Source organism: Notolepis coatsorum (genome assembly GCF_963971535.1).
Source record: "Notolepis coatsorum genome assembly, chromosome: 4".
In the NCBI taxonomy this organism is placed as follows: domain Eukaryota; kingdom Metazoa; phylum Chordata; class Actinopteri; order Aulopiformes; family Paralepididae; genus Notolepis; species Notolepis coatsorum.
The window spans coordinates 94859087-94880145 of record NC_140168.1 but is presented as its reverse complement, the minus strand read 5'-3'; the positions used below and the strand labels follow the sequence as shown (position 1 = coordinate 94880145).

At 44.5% G+C, this 21059-nt stretch overlaps 1 protein-coding gene across 1 annotated transcript in view; it reads right to left on the bottom strand.

Moving 5' to 3' along the window:
- Positions 1-21059, bottom strand: part of elmo1 (engulfment and cell motility 1 (ced-12 homolog, C. elegans)) — a gene marked incomplete at its 5' end in the record, with an annotated part of 180901 nt that overhangs the window by 69652 nt on the left and 90190 nt on the right. The window contains one exon of the mRNA XM_084312036.1: positions 905-1041. Within this exon, the coding sequence (XP_084168162.1) occupies positions 905-1041 (137 nt within the window). The remainder of the gene's footprint in view (positions 1-904; positions 1042-21059) is intronic.

Genomic DNA, 21059 nt, shown 5'->3' with positions numbered 1-21059 from the left:
AGCAGAGATCAGCAGGAGAGATCAGCAGCAGAGATAAGCACAGAAGGCCTGCATACAATATATATACAGTATATGTACAGTATATTTGTAAGGATTTGCAAAAGGCCACAACAGTTATTGTGAGAGATAGCCCAGGAGACAGATCTTGATTTACACGGCCTACTTGCTCATATGCGCATACTCAGTTAATTATATTGTTATACTGTTTATGCTGCCTATTTTTACCTTTACTTTTCTACTGTACTATAATTTTATGGCCTGTATCATGTCTTCTACTATCACCATGTACCTACCACCCCCCCTCCCCCATGCTGCTATGATACCTGAATTTCCCCAAGGGGATAATATAATAATAATAATGCAGGACTTAACTCAGAAGTCTTTATTCGGCATGCAACGACATGCAGTGATGGGCGGCACACACACACACAGGAACACACACACACATGCACTGGTTTTTTGAGGGTGGGCGATCCGCTTGAGCTCTGCGCTTGACCCACCCCGTCGTCCTTCCCCCCAAGGGCAGCCGGGAGCAAACAGGGGGTCGGCGAGGTACCGCGCCCGGGGACCAATCCAAGTGCTCCTGCCCGTCTTCGTCAGCGATCTGTTGTTGTGCATGTTTTTCCATTGGGTTTCTCTTATTATGTCTGCATTTGTACCTGCATTTGTACCTCACTGTTTACTCACTTTTACTCACTGTACTTAGATTGTACTTAGGCTGTACTTTAGATTGTATATTGTATTGTATATTCCTCTTTTACTTACTTTTTTACTTACTTTTTTTTTACTGTATGAAGCACACTTTCAGGGGCTCATACAGAACCAAGCATTTCACCATAAAGTACATGTATTTTATTGTGACAACTAATAAACTAACTTGAAACCAACTTGAACACACACACACCTTGTTGAAGTCTTCGCTCGTGGCCCTCATCTCCTTCCAGGTCTTGTTGAGCAGCTGGATGCAGGCACAGAAACTCTCCTCGAAGGAGCGGTCGTGAGTGAAGAACATGGGGTGGAAGTCATGACAGTTCTCACTGGCTGTGGGGGGGGGGGGGGGAGGAAGAGAGAGAGAGAGAGAGAGAGAGAGAGAGAGAGAGAGAGAGAGAGAGAGAGAGAGAGAGAGAGAGAGAGAGAGAGAAATCTGTCAATCACACAAAAAAATTACTTCTGTACTGTACTGATTACTTCTGATTTCTCTGTTTGATTGTCTTGTTTTGTTTGGCTTTGGTAATGTAAACGTATGTTTCCCATGTCAATAAAGCCCATTTTAATTGAATTGAATTGAATTGAGAACACACATCATTCTATATTTATGTTGAATGATCTCGCTGGCTTAGCGTCAGCGAAGCGTCGAGAAACGAAGAGGGACAAAGAGGAGTTTTCCTGGAGTTATCCGAAGAGGGATCCACCGATCCACCTAGTGCTAAGTACACCCTAGTCCTATCTTTCACTCCACTCTGAAAAATCTCCCTTTCCCTCCCACTCTGCTATTTCTCTACTTCCTCCCTGCCACTCTTGACACCACAATGTGTCTCATATCCACAATCTACTCCTCCAGAACAGATTCAACCCACCCACGGCAGTTTGCTAGCAACCCGGCTAATCTATCCTACCCTCCTACAGCCACTAATACACCTGTCACAGTATGGGGAGGCTTATGGAATTGTCAATCAGCAGTCAAGAAAGCTGACTTCATTACTGCCTACGCCCATAGTCAAAATCTGCAGCTCCTGGCTCTAACTGAGACCTGGATAACCCCCAATAACTCATCAACACCTGCAGCATTATCTACAAACTATAACTTCACTCACACACCTCGACCTTCCAGACGGGGTGGAGGCACTGGCCTCATGACATCTCCTTCATGGACTACAAACTTAACACCCCTCCCAGCACTGTCACTCTCCTCTTTTGAATAGCATGCAGTATCTGTCTCTAATCCTTTCAATCTCACCATTGTTACACTCTACCGCCCTCCAGGTCCGCTCGATCACTTCACAGATGAGCTGGACATGCTTCTAAGCTCCTTACCGGAAGATGGTACCCCTCTCCTTCTATTGGGCGACTTCAACCTGCCTGACTCATCTCAGTCAGTCATAGTAGTCTCCCTCCTACAATCATTTGACCTGACTCCCACTGCCATGCCTCCCACCCACAAAGCAGGCAACTCCTTGGATCTCATATTTTCCCGTAACTCCAGCATCATTAACACCACGGTAACTCCCCTACATGTATCTGACCATTCCTTCATATCCTTCTCACTAACTCTCATGCTTAACCGAAAGGTCTTCACCCCAACTCAAACCGTCTCACTCAGACGCAACCTGCCCTCCCTATCCCCCTCCACCCTCTCCTCTGACATACTGTCCGCTCTACCTTTGAGTGACACCTTCTCTGCTCTCTCCACAGAGATGGCAACCTCCACCCTCCTCTCAGCCCTTGCAACCTCCTTCGACAAGCTCTGTCCCCTCGTTGAGAAACCTGCCCGCCGTTCCCCACCCAGTCCATGGCTGACAGATCCAGTGAGAGAACAAAGACAGGTCCTGAGAGCAGCTGAAAGGAAGTATAGAAAGTCACGCCTCACTGCTGACATCGACACATATCACAACCTCTTGTTAACATTCTCCAAAACCATTACTAATGCCAAAGCTTCTTTCTTTCACCATAGGATCGAGGCCTCTGCCAAGAATCTTCGCAAACTGCATGCTACCATGTGCTCCCTCCTCACTCCCCCCCCACCCCCCCCTCCCTCATCTTTCTCTGCCGAAGACTTTGCGATCTTCTTTGAGGAAAAAGTGGAGAACATCCGCAGCTCCTTCTCCCAACCCCCACCCATTCCAAATGCTGAATCGAGAACCTCATCCTTCACTCTGTCATCTTTCTTTCCCATTACAGAAGAAACTTCTTCAACCATTATCTGAATAAAAAAAAATTAAAATAAAAATCTAACCCTAACTAACCATACTGTCATGCACTTGTCCTAATAAACTAACCTACACTGTAGCACTCAACACTTTGATGAACATTGTTACTCAGCTGATAGAGTTGTGCCCTTCCTGATGGCTTGTCATACAGAACTTGTAAGTCGCTTTGGATAAAAGCGTCAGCTAAATGACTAAATGTAAATGTAAGTAAAATGTATTATTTTACTAATCTTAGTCAAATGTAATTTCTGGTCAGATGCGAGCTTCCCAGTGGAGGCAGAAGACTAACTAGAACACAGGTGCAGAGACATGAAGTCTCCTTCTCACAATGCAGCCAGAGCTGACTGAGTGTCAGCGTCCTTTCCTTGCTGTTTTTCAGTGACAGACTGATCGAAAATCAATCCACTGCACCCTTTGAGCCATTGCAAGTGAATTAAAATCAATGTTAATGATCGACGGCCTTGGAGGCCAAACCCGAGAAATCCCAGGTTTTAATCGATATTTCTTTTATTCGCTATATCCATTCATTTTTAATCCATCCAGCCTGACGTTATCATTGGGAATGGGTCTGAGCTCGCAAAGGGCAAATACCGCCTCCTAATGCCTCCCGGCTGGTATTGCACATCATTGGAATCCCTCTGGCTGCCCCCTGTGCATCAATCTAAGAAGTCCGGTCCAGGTTTTCCTTCTCGGGCATGCAGTATCGTTATAACACATTGACTGGGGAGCAGCGTGGATGATGTGTTTTGGATATATAACGTTGGATCAATAAACACGATCAATATTTGGAATGACGATCAGGAATTGGATTAATCTTTTTGCAGGACATCAGATGTGAGGTAATAATAATAATAATGTATTGGATTTATATAGCGTTCTTCATGACACCACAGAGACCCCAGAGCGCTTACAGAGTCCATTATTCGTTCATACACAGTCATACCGGTGGTGGTAAGCTACAATTGCAGCCAGAGACTCACGGAAGCGTGGCGAATAATCATCGCCTACGGCCCCTCCGACCACCACCAACATTCATTCACATGCATTCACATTCATACGAGGCAAGTAGGTTAAGTGTCTTGCCCAAGGACACAACGGCAGTGGGATGAACATGGGCTTGAGCGGGATTCGAACCACCAACCCTTCGATCATTGGACGACCCGCTCTACCCCTGAGCCACGCCGCCCCACAGGTAAGGACTTTATGTTACGAATCTTGGGTTAATCAGATGTTCCTTTCACCGCCATCGGAGCGTGTGTGTGTGTGTGTGTGTGTTTGTGTGTGTGTGAGGTTCGCGCCGACCAAAGTACGGAGAAGCGATTTTTCAGACCCCGCTTCTGTTCGCCCATGATGACACATATAATATCGATAATCTAGCGTTTATTTGAAAACGATTCATAAATCAAGCGACAAATGGCACGATTTCTAACGAAATACATTGAAGCTCGATTTGCTGGAGTTTATTGAGATGAGACAGAACGCTCTAGAAATATATTCATATTCATCACGGTATAAAACGGAAATGTATGTATGAAAAAAGTATCTGTTTCGTGCATGTTGACTGGAAGCAACTCACTGACGATCACTGTGTTATTTAGATCTATTGCTATTATATTTGATATATTTTAAGCACTAGCAAATAAGTCCTATCCTACATTGCATAAAGCACTGGCGCTGAAGGGCCATCAGCGCCCTCTGCTGTTGGCGCCGGAAGTGTTAAACACCATCAGGTCAATGGGTCTCATTTATCAATATTTCCAAGTGTAAAAAGGTGAAAGTTGATCAAATACTGTGCCATAATTGACTTAAAACACAAAATATGTATGCCAACCATTTCCATTATAAACTTCCGTAATAAACCTTTGAGTGAAAATGTACATAATTTTATTGGCTACAACAACGCTGACCAATCATTTTCGCCATCAAGGTGCTATTTTTACGTCTTCCAAAAGCAAGAGGTGCCTATTTTTTTTATTGTACCAAAGCTTTTTAATCAGTTTTGTGTCTGTGTGTGTGTGTGTGTGTGAAAGAAAGAACGATGCTCCTCCCACTTTTTTGTATTTTCAAAATAAATCAAATGTAGGCTCCGTCTAAACTACTACTCTATAATCACAGTCAGACAGTAGGTGTTCTCTCTACACTCTATAATCACAGTCAGACAGTAGGTGTTCTCTCTACACTCTATAATCACAGTCAGACAGTAGGTGTCTACACTCTATAATCACAGTCAGACAGTAGGTGTCTACACTCTATAATCACAGTCAGACAGTAGGTGTCTACACTCTATAATCACAGTCAGACAGTAGGTGTTCTCTCTAAACTCTATAATCACAGTCAGACAGTAGATGTTCTCTCTACACTCTATAATCACAGTCAGACAGTAGGTGTCTACACTCTATAATCACAGTCAGACACTAGGTGTTCTCTCTACACTCTATAATCACAGTCAGACAGTAGGTGTCTACACTCTATAATCACAGTCAGACAGTAGGTGTCTACACTCTATAATCACAGTCAGACAGTAGGTCTCTACACTCTATAACAGACCTGGGCATTGTACGGCCCGCGGGCCGGATACGGCCCGCGGGATGATTCTGACCGGCCCGCGAAAGATTACATGATAATTAAAAAAAATAAAAAAATATAAAAAAAATATATTTTTTTAATATTTTCTTTTTTTTCTTACTTTTTTCTTTTCATGTCAACGTTCACACGCACAATATACGCTTAGGAGAGATGCTCAGAAGATGTTGGTTCTCTTTGGATCCACCTACATATGTGAACAGACATTCTCAGTCATGACGTTTACCAAGTCCAGGTACAGATCCTCTCTCACTGATGAACATCTGGCAGCTGTGCTTCGCATCTCCACCTCAGACATGCAACCTGACTTTGATGGACTTGTTAAAGCTCAACAGAGACTGGATTTCTCACACTGAATGAAAAAAAAAGAACTGAAGAACACTAAAATGTGGAAATATAACAAGTGAAATGGGACACTTGATATTTTTTTTTCTTTTTTTTGCACAGTTCTGAAAACATTAAATGTTTAATATAGGCATGTAAAGTAAAAAAGGCTACAAAACTGGGACACTTTTCTTTACACAGTTCAGTGACATGTCTTGTTTATTTTTGCTATAAGATGATGTGATGTCTTTAGAAAGCTAAGAAAATCCTTGTTTCAATAGTATATGAAACTCAAAATGCCCTTTGTTATTAATGTTTCACATTTTGTTTATCATTTTGGAAATAAATTCTATTTGAATAAATGATATTTTTTAAAGCTAACCTCACCTTTTAATTGCCAAATAATAACATACACTCTTACCAGGAGTCAAAACAATGCCATTTACTGCTTTTTATATAGAAATAAAATGTATATTATGCATAATTGAGTTTGGAATTTTGGCCCGGCCCCCCAACATATTTTCAGTTGCTCATTCGGCCCCCTGGGAAAAATAATTGCCCACCCCTGCTCTATAATCACAGTCAGACAGTAGGTCTCTACACTATATAATCAGTCAGACAGTAGGTCTCTACACTCTATAATCACAGTCAGACAGTAGGTCTCTACACTCTATAATCACAGTCAGACAGTAGGTCTCTACACTCTATAATCACAGTCAGACAGTAGGTCTCTACACTCTATAATCACAGTCAGACAGTAGGTCTCTACACTCTATAATCACAGTCAGACAGTAGGTCTCTACACTCTATAATCACAGTCAGACAGTAGGTCTCTACACTCTATAATCACAGTCAGACAGTAGGTCTCTACACTCTATAATCACAGTCAGACAGCAGGTCTCTACACTATATAATCACAGTCAGACAGCAGGTCTCTACACTCTATAATCACAGTCAGACAGTAGGTCTCTACACTCTATAATCACAGTCAGACAGTAGGTCTCTACACTCTATAATCACAGTCAGACAGTAGGTCTCTACACTCTATAATCACAGTCAGACAGTAGGTCTCTACACTCTATAATCACAGTCAGACAGCAGGTCTCTACACTCTATTATCACAGTCAGACAGTAGGTCTCTACACTCTATAATCACAGTCAGACAGCAGGTCTCTACACTCTATAATCACAGTCAGACAGTAGGTGTCTACACTCTATAATCACAGTCAGACAGTAGGTCTCTACACTCTATAATCACAGTCAGACAGCAGGTCTCTACACTCTATAATCACAGTCAGACAGTAGGTCTCTACACTCTATAATCACAGTCAGACAGTATAGGTCTCTACACTCTATACTCACAGTCAGACAGCAGGTCTCTACACTATAATCACAGTCAGACAGTAGGTCTCTACACTCTATAATCACAGTCAGACAGTAGGTCTCTACACTCTATAATCACAGTCAGACAGTAGGTCTCTACACTCTATAATCACAGTCAGACAGTAGGTCTCTACACTCTATAATCACAGTCAGACAGTAGGTCTCTACACTCTATAATCACAGTCAGACAGTAGGTCTCTACACTCTATAATCACAGTCAGACAGCAGGTCTCTACACTCTATTATCACAGTCAGACAGTAGGTCTCTACACTCTATAATCACAGTCAGACAGCAGGTCTCTACACTCTATAATCACAGTCAGACAGTAGGTGTCTACACTCTATAATCACAGTCAGACAGTAGGTCTCTACACTCTATAATCACAGTCAGACAGCAGGTCTCTACACTCTATAATCACAGTCAGACAGTAGGTCTCTACACTCTATAATCACAGTCAGACAGTATAGGTCTCTACACTCTATACTCACAGTCAGACAGCAGGTCTCTACACTATAATCACAGTCAGACAGTAGGTCTCTACACTCTATAATCACAGTCAGACAGTAGGTCTCTACACTATATAATCACAGTCAGACAGTAGGTCTCTACACTCTATAATCACAGTCAGACAGTATAGGTGTCTACACTCTATAATCACAGTCAGACAGTAGGTCTCTACACTATATAATCACAGTCAGACAGTAGGTCTCTACACTCTATAATCACAGTCAGACAGCAGGTCTCTACACTCTATAATCACAGTCAGACAGCAGGTCTCTACACTCTATAATCACAGTCAGACAGTAGGTCTCTACACTATATAATCACAGTCAGACAGTAGGTCTCTACACTATATAATCACAGTCAGACAGCAGGTCTCTACACTCTATAATCACAGTCAGACAGTAGGTGAGCTCCCCCACTTCCAAAAATAGCACCACAACACTGGCTAACGGGTTTCGACATTCATTTAGACTAAATATTTCTTCCTTTTATCTTTGAGAAGACGAGAGGCAGCCTCCCAAAGGTCAAAGGTGACCTTGTTGAAACTTAAACAACATAATGAACGATGCCCGCGGGCCAAGGGCAGGGGGGGGGGGGGCACCGGGACCGAAGCCTCGAGTCGGAGCGATGGATCGGGGGATGGATGGATGGAGGGGGGGGGGGGGGGGGGCGGGGGGGGGGGGGGGTAGTCCATCACGGAGCTAATGGAGCCAAAAGTGGACTACGTCGGCGAGAGACTGCCCTCTGGGATGAGGGGGGGGGCAGGGGGACACAGGGGGGGGGGCACGGTGGAAAATGAGGAATGAAGAGGCTAGGGAACAGAAAGAAACTCCTGACTCAAGCGAATCGTTCGGAAGTCTCGGACACGGAGCCGTTTATTGATAGGTCGGACGGAGGCCCCCCCCGGGGAGGCGCGCACGGGGGGGGGGGGGGGAATTACATGTCGAGGCTTATTGGGGAGACAGGGACCTGTCACACGCTGCGGGAAATTACCCCTTTCCCCTCCCCCCGAGGTTTCACTCGATGCCTGCTGTATCAGAGACTTCCATTAACTCTGACAGCCCCCCCTCCCCCGAGAAGCAGAAATGCTGAGGTAAAGCACATTCTAGAATGTCTAGGAACCCCCCCCCCATCCCCCTCTGAGCGGCTACCCATTCCCGGCCGCCTGAATACTTCCGACAACAAATGTTTGTTTCCGCGTCTCTGATTGGCCCGCGCGTTTCTGGTCATGTGACATGTGCGCCAATCGTGGGACCGCAAGTTTCTACACTGGTTAAGCTTAGGCGCTCTTTCGAAGTTGGTTAAGGTTAGAGTTTGTCTTAGAGCAGGGCGATAGAAAGCCTGCCCTTCTTTCGACGGTTAAGCTTAGGCACTCTTTCGAAGTTGGTTAAGGTTAGAGTTTGTCTTAGAGCATGGCGATAGAACGCCAGGTAGTTTGCAGGCTGTTAGACCCGGAAATAGGCGCAGAACTTGCTGTCCCACGATTGGCGCACATGTCACATGACCTGGCCAATCAGAGCGCAAAACTCGAACGCGGAAACAAACATTTGTTGTCGAAAGTATTCACGCTTCCCAGCCTTTGTAACGAATTTGAACGTTGTGAATCTTTATTTAAACAAACACACAAACGAGCCAATAATATTTAAAAAGGGAGGGAATGGGTCTGAGCTCGCAAAGGGCAAATACCGACGACAGAGACAAGCCAGAGGACACGAAGCGGGATACTTGTTACCGTGAGAAACGATAACGGCATAGAGTTAATATCGCAATTAGCGCTTTGCGTTGGTGATCGATCTACTGTAAGTGATCCATGGGGGGGGGGGACGACGACGACGACGACACACACGACTCTTTCAGATTAGCAGGAGTAAATGGCACTTAAAGGGAGATGAGCGTAATTTAGTAGCTCCATTTCAGCAGCACTAGCTGAGACGCTAACACTCATCATTCTCATCCCTGTGCCGTCTTCACTTAACATGGTGTGGATGGAGACCTCGTGAGCGCAACGTGACGTAATTGTGATTGAGTGACTATTCCTATCAGGACAAACGAAACCCGACCAATCTTTCGCCGTCGACTAAAAACACACTTCTTCAATCAATATCTGAAATGAAGGGGGAAAAAACGAAAAAATTTAAAAACACTAACCTTCTTACCGTCTTCTACTATCACGCACTCTTCCTACTATACTATGTCTCTACTACTAGGCACTCAACACTGCAACACCCAAGTTTCAACACTGTTTGATGAACATTGTTACTCAGCTGAAAGAGTTGTACCCTTCCTGCTGACTTGTCATACAGTACTTGTAAGTCGCTTTGGATAAACACGTTCAGCTAAATGATCAAATGTAAATGTATTCCTTGGTGACCTTAAAAGTACCTTGGCTTCGCCGGGACAAGTCTACGACAACGTTCCTTTTGGATATTACCTAATGCCTGACCAATTGGAATTACACCATCTGTTCAGACAACAAAGTACCAGCCCGTAACATCGATTGAAATATCCTGGAAGCCTTTGGACCGACTACTGCTATTTCCGTCTAGTCAAATCTGACTGACAGAAGCAGGTCTAAAGTCCAGCCAAACTCCTCTACTCTCGGGTCTGAAATTACCTTAATCTGACCCATTCTTGATATTATTTTTATTCAATGTTTCAACAGAAAAACAAAGCAGACAGGACAGACAAAATCAAGACATTACAGTGACAAATTAAAAAATATATATACCCTCCCCCCTCCCAAAAGAAACTGTTCAACCAATCCAAAATGTAACAAATCCTCAGATAATAAAGCACACAAGAAGTGACACACATAACTCAGGTAAGGTATGGGAGGGAAAAAAAAGAAGGTGTCGGTATTGGCACTGGTATCCCAGCCCTACTGGGAGATATTCATGATCAGAGTATGAAAATCCATACAGACACACCGTATCCCGAGAAAGACCGTATTAACCGGGATCTTAAGCAGACTTTCTCCGCAGTGCGAAAGGCGATTATAGCAGGTTAAAAAGCTCTTAAAAAGAGCGAGCGTGAAAATTGATGGGGATTCATTCCATCTCTGCTACAGCCATTTTGACCCGTGGCCCGCAGTGAAGGCACTACAGCGAATGCCGTTACATCATAAGAGTGGCTTACGTCCCTTAAGTGTGACATCATCGGCACATGGGGTGGGATGACTGGACACATCGATAGACCTTCCCTCCTCCGTCCCTCCCCCTCCCTTAAGAGGCCCAGACTTTGTGATGGATGAGTCACAAGTCCAGGGTCACACATGCACACGCACACGCACACCGAGGCAGAATACAACAGGGTGGTTATGGATTCTCCAGATTAAAGTCATGACCAGACATAAAAAACGTCACTGTCAGAAATGCAGTGATATTTGTATCCGTCATTACATCAAAACATACAGCTTTAAACTGGTCTCTCTACTCCATGCTGGGCAGTGTTAGAATATTGCAAGTTTTATGCTAATATAAGACTACAATTAGGATGGAATACCTTACAGCAGTTTTAAACTGGTCTCTGCTCCGTGCTGGGCAGATTTAAACTGGTGCTGGGCAGATTTAAACTGGTCTCTCTGCCCCGTGCTGGGCAGATTTAAACTGGTGCTGGGCAGATTTAAACTGGTCTCTGCTCCGTGCTGGGCAGATTTAAACTGGTCTCTGCTCCGTGCTGGGCAGATTTAAACTGGTCTCTACTCCGTGCTGGGCAGATTTAAACTGGTCTCTACTCCGTGCTGGGCAGATTTAAACTGGTCTCTCTACTCCGTGCTGGGCAGATTTAAACTGGTCTCTGCTCCGTGCTGGGCAGATTTAAACTGGTCTCTCTACTCCGTGCTGGGCAGATTTAAACTGGTCTCTCTACTCCGTGCTGGGCAGATTTAAACTGGTCTCTCTACTCCGTGCTGGGCAGATTTAAACTGGTCTCTCTGCTCCGTGCCGGGCAGATTTAAACTGGTCTCTGCTCCGTGCTGGGCAGATTTAAACTGGTCTCTCTACTCGGTGCTGGGCAGATTTAAACTGGTCTCTCTGCTCCGTGCTGGGCAGATTTAAACTGGTCTCTCTGCTCCGTGCTGGGCAGATTTAAACTGGTCTCTCTACTCCGTGCTGGGCAGATTTAAACTGGTCTCTACTCCGTGCTGGGCAGATTTAAACTGGTCTCTACTCCGTGCTGGGCAGATTTAAACTGGTCTCCGCTCCGTGCTGGGCAGATTTAAACTGGTCTCTACTCCGTGCTGGGCAGATTTAAACTGGTCTCTGCTCCGTGCTGGGCAGATTTAAACTGGTCTCTGCTCCGTGCTGGGCAGATTTAAACTGGTCTCTACTCCGTGCTGGGCAGATTTAAACTGGTCTCTGCTCCGTACTGGGCAGATTTAAACTGGTCTCTGCTCCGTGCTGGGCAGATTTAAACTGGTCTCTGCTCCGTGCTGGGCAGATTTAAACTGGTCTCTGCTCCGTGCTGGGCAGATTTAAACTGGTCTCTGCTCCGTGCTGGGCAGATTTAAACTGGTCTCTCTGCTCCGTGCTGGGCAGATTTAAACTGGTCTCTCTACTCCGTGCTGGGCAGATTTAAACTGGTCTCTGCTCCGTGCTGGGCAGATTTAAACTGGTCTCTCTGCTCCGTGCTGGGCAGATTTAAACTGGTCTCTCTGCTCCGTGCTGGGCAGATTTAAACTGGTCTCTGCTCCGTGCTGGGCAGATTTAAACTGGTCTCTACTCCGTACTGGGCAGATTTAAACTGGTCTCTCTGCTCCGTGCTGGGCAGATTTAAACTGGTCTCTCTACTCCGTGCTGGGCAGATTTAAACTGGTCTCTCTGCTCCGTGCTGGGCAGATTTAAACTGGTCTCTCTGCTCCGTGCTGGGCAGATTTAAACTGGTCTCTGCTCCGTGCTGGGCAGATTTAAACTGGTCTCTGCTCCGTGCTGGGCAGATTTAAACTGGTCTCTGCTCCGTGCTGGACACCAGTGGCCTCCCTGGGATCGCTAGTGGGTTCAAGAAGATGCAACAATGAACAGCAGCATACAAGTAACATGCATGTTGAGCAGTGGTGCAAAGTAACTGGTAGTCGACTACCCCACATGATCATTCCATTTGGGCTGTGGGGGGTGTGGGCTGGGGGCTGTGGGGGTGCTTAATGTCTGAAGGAGTCCACTGAAGGCTTCCTGTCCTCTGCAAAAGCATGCAATTGTTCCACTGATGGATACATCTTGATATTTCTTTTTATCCACTTTTTCTCCTCCTGTTTTTCTGTGTTTTTCTCCCATCCCAATTTAGTCGTTATGCCAAGTCCCCCCTCCCCTTCCCGGTCGTTGCTCGCATGTGCCCCCCACTAGTCGGTCTAGGGAGCCCTGAAGTCTATCAGATGCTTCCTCCGAGACATAGGAGACAGCCAGCAGCATCTTTACACCTGCCAGCGTGGACTCTCATTGGTGAGGTGTAACGTGTGGGAGGTCACACTGCCCTCACCATCTCCCTCCCTCTGCAGGCGCCCTGACCGACCTGTAGGAGTCACTGTTTACAACGACCAGAATACCACCCACCGGCTTCCCTCCTGCTGACTCTGCCAATTGAGCCAGTATGACGGCCGGCCAAGCCGGAGGCAACGCTGACAGCCGGATTCGATACCAGTGTCTCTCGCGTTGGTGACGAGCGCTTAGTCCGCTGCGCCACCCAGCCGCCCCTGATGGATACATCTTGATATTTGTCTAGTGTGTTCATTAGATGGGTGAAATCCTCTTTCAGTGCCTCTGTGCCCGTTTTCTTAGGCAGTTAGCTTCACTGGTATGAGCGCCATTAGCGTTAGCCATGCTTCTAGGCCTATTTTTTTTGCCTACATTACATGTAACTAAGTTACTGCCTGCCTACATTACATGTAACTACTGCCTACATTACATGTAACTAAGTTACTGCCTGCCTACATTACATGTAACTAAGTTACTGCCTGCCTACACAACATGTAACTAAGTTACTGCCTGCCTACACGAAATATAACTAAGTCACTGCCTGCCTACATTACATGTAACTAAGTTACTGCCTGCCTACATTACATGTAACTAAGTTACTGCCTGCCTACATTACATGTAACTAAGTTACTGCCTGCCTACATTACATGTAACTAAGTTACTGCCTGCCTACATTACATGTAACTAAGTTACTACCTGCCTACACTACATGTAACTAAGTTACTGCCTGCCTACACAACATGTAACTAAGTTACTGCCTGCCTACATTACATGTAACTAAGTTACTTCCTGCCTACATTACATGTAACTAAGTTACTGCCTGCCTACATTACATGTAACTAAGTTACTGCCTGTCTACACTACATGTAACTAAGTTACTGCCTGCCTACATTACATGTAACTAAGTTACTGCCCGCCTACATTACATGTAACTAAGTTACTGCCTGCCTACATTACATGTAACTAACTTACTGCCTGCCTACATTACATGTAACTAAGTTACTTCCTGCCTACACAACATGTAACTAAGTTACTGCCTGCCTACATTACATGTAACTAAGTTACTGCCTGCCTACATTACAGTTACTGCCTACAGTACATGACATGTAACTAAGTTACTGCCTGCCTACATTACATGTAACTAAGTTACTGCCTGCCTACATTACATGTAACTAAGTTACTGCCTGCCTACATTACATGTAACTAAGTTACTGCCTGCCTACATTACAGTTACTACCTGCCTACATGACATGTAACTAAGTTACTGCCTGCCTACATTACATGTAACTAAGTTACTGCCTGCCTACACAACATGTAACTAAGTTACTGCCTGCCTACATTACATGTAACTAAGTTACTGCCTGCCTACATTACATGTAACTAAGTTACTGCCTGCCTACATTACATGTAACTAAGTTACTGCCTGTCTACACAACATGTAACTAAGTTACTGCCTGCCTACACGAAATGTAACTAAGTTACTGCCTGCCTACATTACAGTTACTGCCTGCCTACATTACATGTAAGTAAGTTACTGCCTGCCTACATAAAGGCATGGTCATGCTGGACATGCTGGACCTACAAAAGGCCTTCGACACTGTCAATCACTCCATTCTAATGGACAAGCTAAAAGCAATTGGTTTTGATAGCTTATCAGTGAGCTGGATGCAATCCTACCTGGAGGGGAGAGAACAGATGGTAGAGGTAAACGGTACTCTATCCCCCCCCCCCCTCACAGTGAGCTGTGGTGTTCCACAAGGAAGCATACTAGGACCGCTACTCTTCCTAATTTATGCAAATGACATGTCGTCAGCCTGTGACTGCAACTTGTTCCTGTTTGCGGACGACTCAGCCCTGCTGGTCTCTGACAAGAACAAGTTGCAGGTTGAAAAAACCCTCAGCTCGGAACTAGGCAAAATCTGCATATGGCTCGCTGATAACAAACTATCATTACACATGGGCAAAACAGAGTCCATTCTCTTCGGTTCAAATAACAAACTCAGCAAGACCGACGGCTTCTCAGTTACAGTGGGTGACAATATTGTCACAAGGAAAGACGAAATTACCTACCTGGGTTCCATCCTAGAGGCAAATCTTTCCTGTGACAAAATGGCATCCAATGTAATAAAAAAAGTCAACCAACGAACTAGATTCTTGTACCGGATCTCCTCTCTGGTAAACAAGAATACCCTGAATACTCTGGCAGGAGCACTCATTCAAGGGTACTATGACTATGCATGCACCTCATGGTACCAAAGCACCTCAAAGGCGCTTAAAACAAAATTACAAGAGAGACCCAGCTGAAATAGAGAGGACATTTAGAGAATACTATGAGAAACTATACACACAGCCAAAAGCAGCGGGAGAAGAGGAAATAGAAGCATATCTGGAGAAGCTAGAGTTACCATCGATAGGGAAAGAACAGAATGAAGAATTAAATAAAATAATTACGGAACGAGAACTGGAAGAGGCAATTAGTAGAGCTAAAAACAACAAGTCTCCGGGGAGCGACGGATTCCCATCGGAATTCTACAAGACATTTAGAACTGAATTAGCACCCATGTTAGGGGCGGCGTTCAGACACACGATGGAAGAGGGAAAAATGCCCCCCTCGTGGAAGGAAGCCATAATCACCACGATACCGAAGGAAGGGAAGGATAGGGAATTATGTAGTAGTTTCAGACCTGTGTCCATACTCAACGTGGATTACAAGATGTATACATCGATAATATCAAAGAGATTTGAGACGTTTATGCCAGACATTATAGATGAAGATCAAACTGGATTTATTAAAGGGAGACAGACACAGGACAACGTGAGAAAGACATTACACATAGTAGAGGAGATACAAAAACAAGGTGGTAGCGCAGTACTGATTAGCCTAGATGCAGAAAAAGCATTCGACAGTGTGAGCTGGACATTTGTATATAAAACATTGATGAGGTTCGGACTGAACGGGAGGGCGATGAAGATGATCAAGGCGCTATATCAAGAACCGACAGCGAGGGTTAAGGTGAATGGCAGCTTGACGGATAGAATCAGATTAGAGAGGGCTACCAGACAGGGATGTTGTCTCTCACCGACGCTCTTCGCCGTTTTCATAGAACCTCTGGCACAACTGATCAGACAGACCGAGGACATTAAGGGAGTAAGGATAAAGGGAACGGAATATAAACTAGGCCTATTTGCGGACGACGTGATAGTATACATGAGGCAACCAGACAAGAGCTTCCCGGCACTGATGGATCTACTGAAGGAATATGGCCACTACTCAGGATACAAACTAAACGTGACAAAGACACAGACCTTAGCATGGAACTATACCCCAACGACGGAAATTAGGGAACAGTACGGGATAAGATGGGACATGGACAAGATTAATTACCTAGGGGTGAACATCACGAGAGGGGTGGAGAAACTGTTTGAGGCGAACTATACACAGATAAATCAGAACATCAAGAGAGACTTAGAGAGATGGACAGTAATGCCCTTGGACTTCAATTCAAGAATAGAGGTCATTAAAATGAACATACTATCAAGGTTACTGTACCTATTCCAGTCACTACCGATACAAATACCACAGAATCAATTCAGGGAGTGGGACAGACTGATATCGAGGTTCATATGGGCGGGGAGAAGACCACGGGTCAGATATAAAACACTACAACTACCAAAGGAAGAGGGAGGGATGGCAGTACCCAGCCTACAAGATTATTATTATGCAGCACAACTGAGAGCAGTGACCTGCTGGTGTAACGACAGATATGAGGCAAGATGGAAAGACATTGAAAAAGAAGGGGAGGGATACAAGATACAAGCTCTGGTGGGAGATAGGGAACTATTCAAAGAAAAGGAGGGACTGTTAGTGTAACGGGTGTAAAACTCACTCCCCAGAGGCATCCAAACTGAGCGCTTAGGAGGGAATTCCTTTCTTGGCGCAGCGGTTTGTGATGTCGCCCGCAGTGCGGACGCCTGGGGTTCGACTCCCACTCAAGGCATGGTCGAATTCGTGGCAGAGGCGAGTTGCCTCTGTTACACTGGTGCCGTAGACCCGGATGCCTTGGGTGGTGTGAGTTTAGGGGGGGTTAATGTAACGGGTGTAAAACTCACTCCCCAGAGGCATCCAAACTGAGCGCTTAGAAGGGAATTCCTTTCTTGGCGCAGCGGTTTGTGATGTCGCCCGCAGTGCGGACGCCTGGGGTTCGACTCCCACTCAAGGCATGGTCGAATTCGTGGCAGGGGCGAGTTGCCTCTGTTACATTAGATCCAATCACCAAATGCACCTTGACCATATGGAACAGAGTAGTAAAAACACACAAATTGGAGAAACAGACAGGGGTTCTGAGATGGGTAGCACATGACAAGAGATTCAAACCAGGGAGGTTGGACCACGGATTCAGGAGGTGGGAGAGGGGGGGGGGGGGGGCAACAGCAATATGCAAAATGATAGAGAAGGGGGAAATGCAAACATTACAAAAATTAAAGGAGAAATTTGGACTAGAAAACAGGGACCACTTCAGATATCTACAGATTAGAGATTACTATAATAAAGAAATAAGAGGGGACAAGGACGAAGAACAGAATGGAATAATTAGGATGATAGTAAGGGCATACGAAGGAGGGAAAGGAAGGGTAATATCAGCACTGTACCGGGCTATAATTACCAGCAAGGGACACACGACAGACTACATAAGGGAGAAATGGGAGAGAGAACTAGAGATAGGAATAACAGGGAAGGAATGGGGTAACATATGCGAGGTGCAACATTCAACAACAGGATCGAGGATATGGAAAGGGTTTGGATGGAAAAACATAATCAGATTCTTTATAACCCCAGAGTTGAAGGGAAAATATGCACCAACACAAAGAGCATGCTGGAGGATGTGTGGGAAGGAGGGGGCAAATCACACGCACATATTCTGGGGATGTCAGAAGCTGAAGGGGTATTGGGAGGAGATAGGGGAGGCAATGATCAGAATATTAGGATACGGGTTGCCACAAACGGGACTGGTGCTTTACTTAGGGGACCTGACACACGAGGGAATACAAGGGGGGGGACAAATATTTAATAAAGATAATGTTGATATCGGCCAGAAAAGCAATAACGAGACTGTGGTACAAGGAAGACCCACCGACAATAGCACAATGGGTAGGAATAGTAGAGGAGATACAGGATATGGAGAGGATAACGCACATGCTGAGGCTACAGGAAGAGAAATTTGGGGAAAGATGGGGAAAGTGGGAGGATTATAAAGGGAACGAAAACGACATCACAGAGGAAGAACCAAATGCAACACAAGAGGGCGAAGGGTAAAAGAGGAAAGAAGTTCAAGGAGGGTCTCTGAACCCATGTCACACACTTTTGCTTTAGTTAGTATTTTATAATATTTTTTTTTGGGGTTTTACAATTGTTTTGTTTTTGTACTTTATTATTTATGTCTGTTCAACAGTGTTGTATTAATATTCAGGGATGATGTGGTTTGTATATGGGTGAATCAAAAGGCAAAGAGAAATTTAATAAAAAAAAAAAAAAGGACGAAGGATAAGGGAAGAAAGAAGTTCAAGGAGGGTCTCTGGACCCATATCACACATGCATGCCTTAGTCAGTATTTAATATTTTTGAGTAGGTATTATATTTATATACCTGTTTAAGGGAGGTACACAATCAGCCTTTGTATTAAGTACCTGGAAAACAACTGTAGTGGAACCAGACAACTAACCATGCTACCCATGTAACCATTTATGTGCACTGCATTTTTTCTTATTGTGTTGTTAGTTTCATTTTTCTGTAAGTGTTGTTTGTCTATAAGTGTTAATAAAAATTTAAGTTTAAAAACAAAAAACAAAAAAAATTACAAACATCACAAAACAAACTGGTCAGACTACTACTTGACCTGAACCCCAGAACCCACCTCACCCCTGCCCACTTTGACAACCTAGGATGGCTTAGAGTAGACGACAGAGTACAGCAACTTGCAATGGGCCTGGTCTACAAGATACACTATACGACCGGGGTGCCCATGTACATGTCAAAATACTTCCCAAAGGTCAGTGAATACCACAACCACTACACCAGAGGAAGCTCAACAAATCATGTTAAACCCAGATTCGGATCAAACAAGGGACTAAACACGTTTCGCAATTATGCCACAACAATGTGGAACGCCCTACCCAAAGCTGTAAAGGAATGTGAATCCCTGCCCACATTCAAAACCGCTCTTAAAGAGCACCTACGGGAGGCTGCAATTCGAAACTGGCCACCGTAAATGCCCAAAACCCCCACCACCTCCTAATAGACAGTCTCCTCCCCACCGCATGTATATATTCCCTCCCCGCCGTATGTATATTTCTCTCCCACCCACCCACCCCCTCCTAATGTACAGTCCCCTCCCCATCATATGTATATACTCTGTCAGGATCTAGGGGTAACAGTACTGTATATTTGAATATCGTTTATGTCACAAATGTATCAGTACTAAATACCTATATGTCCCTATGCCATAAATGTCATGTATGCTGTGTATGTCATAAATGTCTATATGAATTGAAAATGGGGGACCCTGATGGAAACAAGACAAACGTCTTTCTCAGGTCTGCATCCCCTTAACAATTGTATGTATTGAGCCGTACTGTATTGTACCCATTCTGCAATCTGTTAAATAAAGTTTTCATTCATTCATTCATTCATACATTACATGTAACTAAGTTACTGCCTGCCTACATTACATGTAACTAAGTTACTGCCTGCCTACATTACATGTAACTAAGTTACTGCCTGCCTACATTACATGTAACTAAGTTACTGCCTGCCTACACGAAATGTAACTAAGTTACTGCCTGTCTACATGACATGTAACTAAGTGACTGCCTGCCTACATTACATGTAACTAAGTTACTGCCTGCCTACACAAAATGTAACTAAGTTACTGCCTGCCTACAGTACATGACATGTAACTAAGTTACTGCCTGCCTACATTACATGTAACTAAGTTACTGCCTGCCTACATTACATGTAACTAAGTTACTGCCTGCCTACACGAAATGTAACTAAGTTACTGGCTGCCTACACGACATGTAACTAAGTTACTTCCTGCCTACATTACATGTAACTAAGTTACTGCCTGCCTACACAACATGTAACTAAGTTACTGCCTGCCTACATTACATGTAAGTAAGTTACTGCCTGCCTACATTACATGTAACTAAGTTACTGCCTGCCTATACGACATGTTGCCTTTATATTTGGTCTTCAGTACAGTGTATATATTTTAGTATTACTAACTAACAAGCTAGTTTAGTTCCAAGCCGATTTTGAAGATTGCCGTTCGCATCAGAGGAAAAGTCTGGATAGAAAAGCGTTAAGAAGTGCAGATATTGCACAGAGACAGATGCATTATGGACTGAGATGATGCGCCGTCCACTTTCTCATCCACTGTAGATAAGCAGGTGTTATACGGCAGGACCACCCGTTAACTGGGTAATAGAATATCACGACAGCTTGTGCGGATTCTGTTGGGACCATTATGTCCGTATGGACGTCACGTCACACACACAGCCAAGGCTCACTCAGCAGCATGTATCTTCATCAGGGAAGGGCTACTCACTGCTTCCAGCACCATGTTATGCCACTGAGTTATCGTTAGTGAAATAGACAGCGTCAGCTCTTGTGGTAGATGCCGTGCCAGGTTAGAAGGCTACAGAGAAGAGCGTATTCTCCAAACACGTCGAAAATATGAATATATTATATTTCTGACACAGTGCTGGAACTGTAACACAGCTGAAATACATCATACTATATACTGAAATACATTATACTATATACTGAAATACAATATACCATATACTGAAATACAATATACTATATACTGAAAT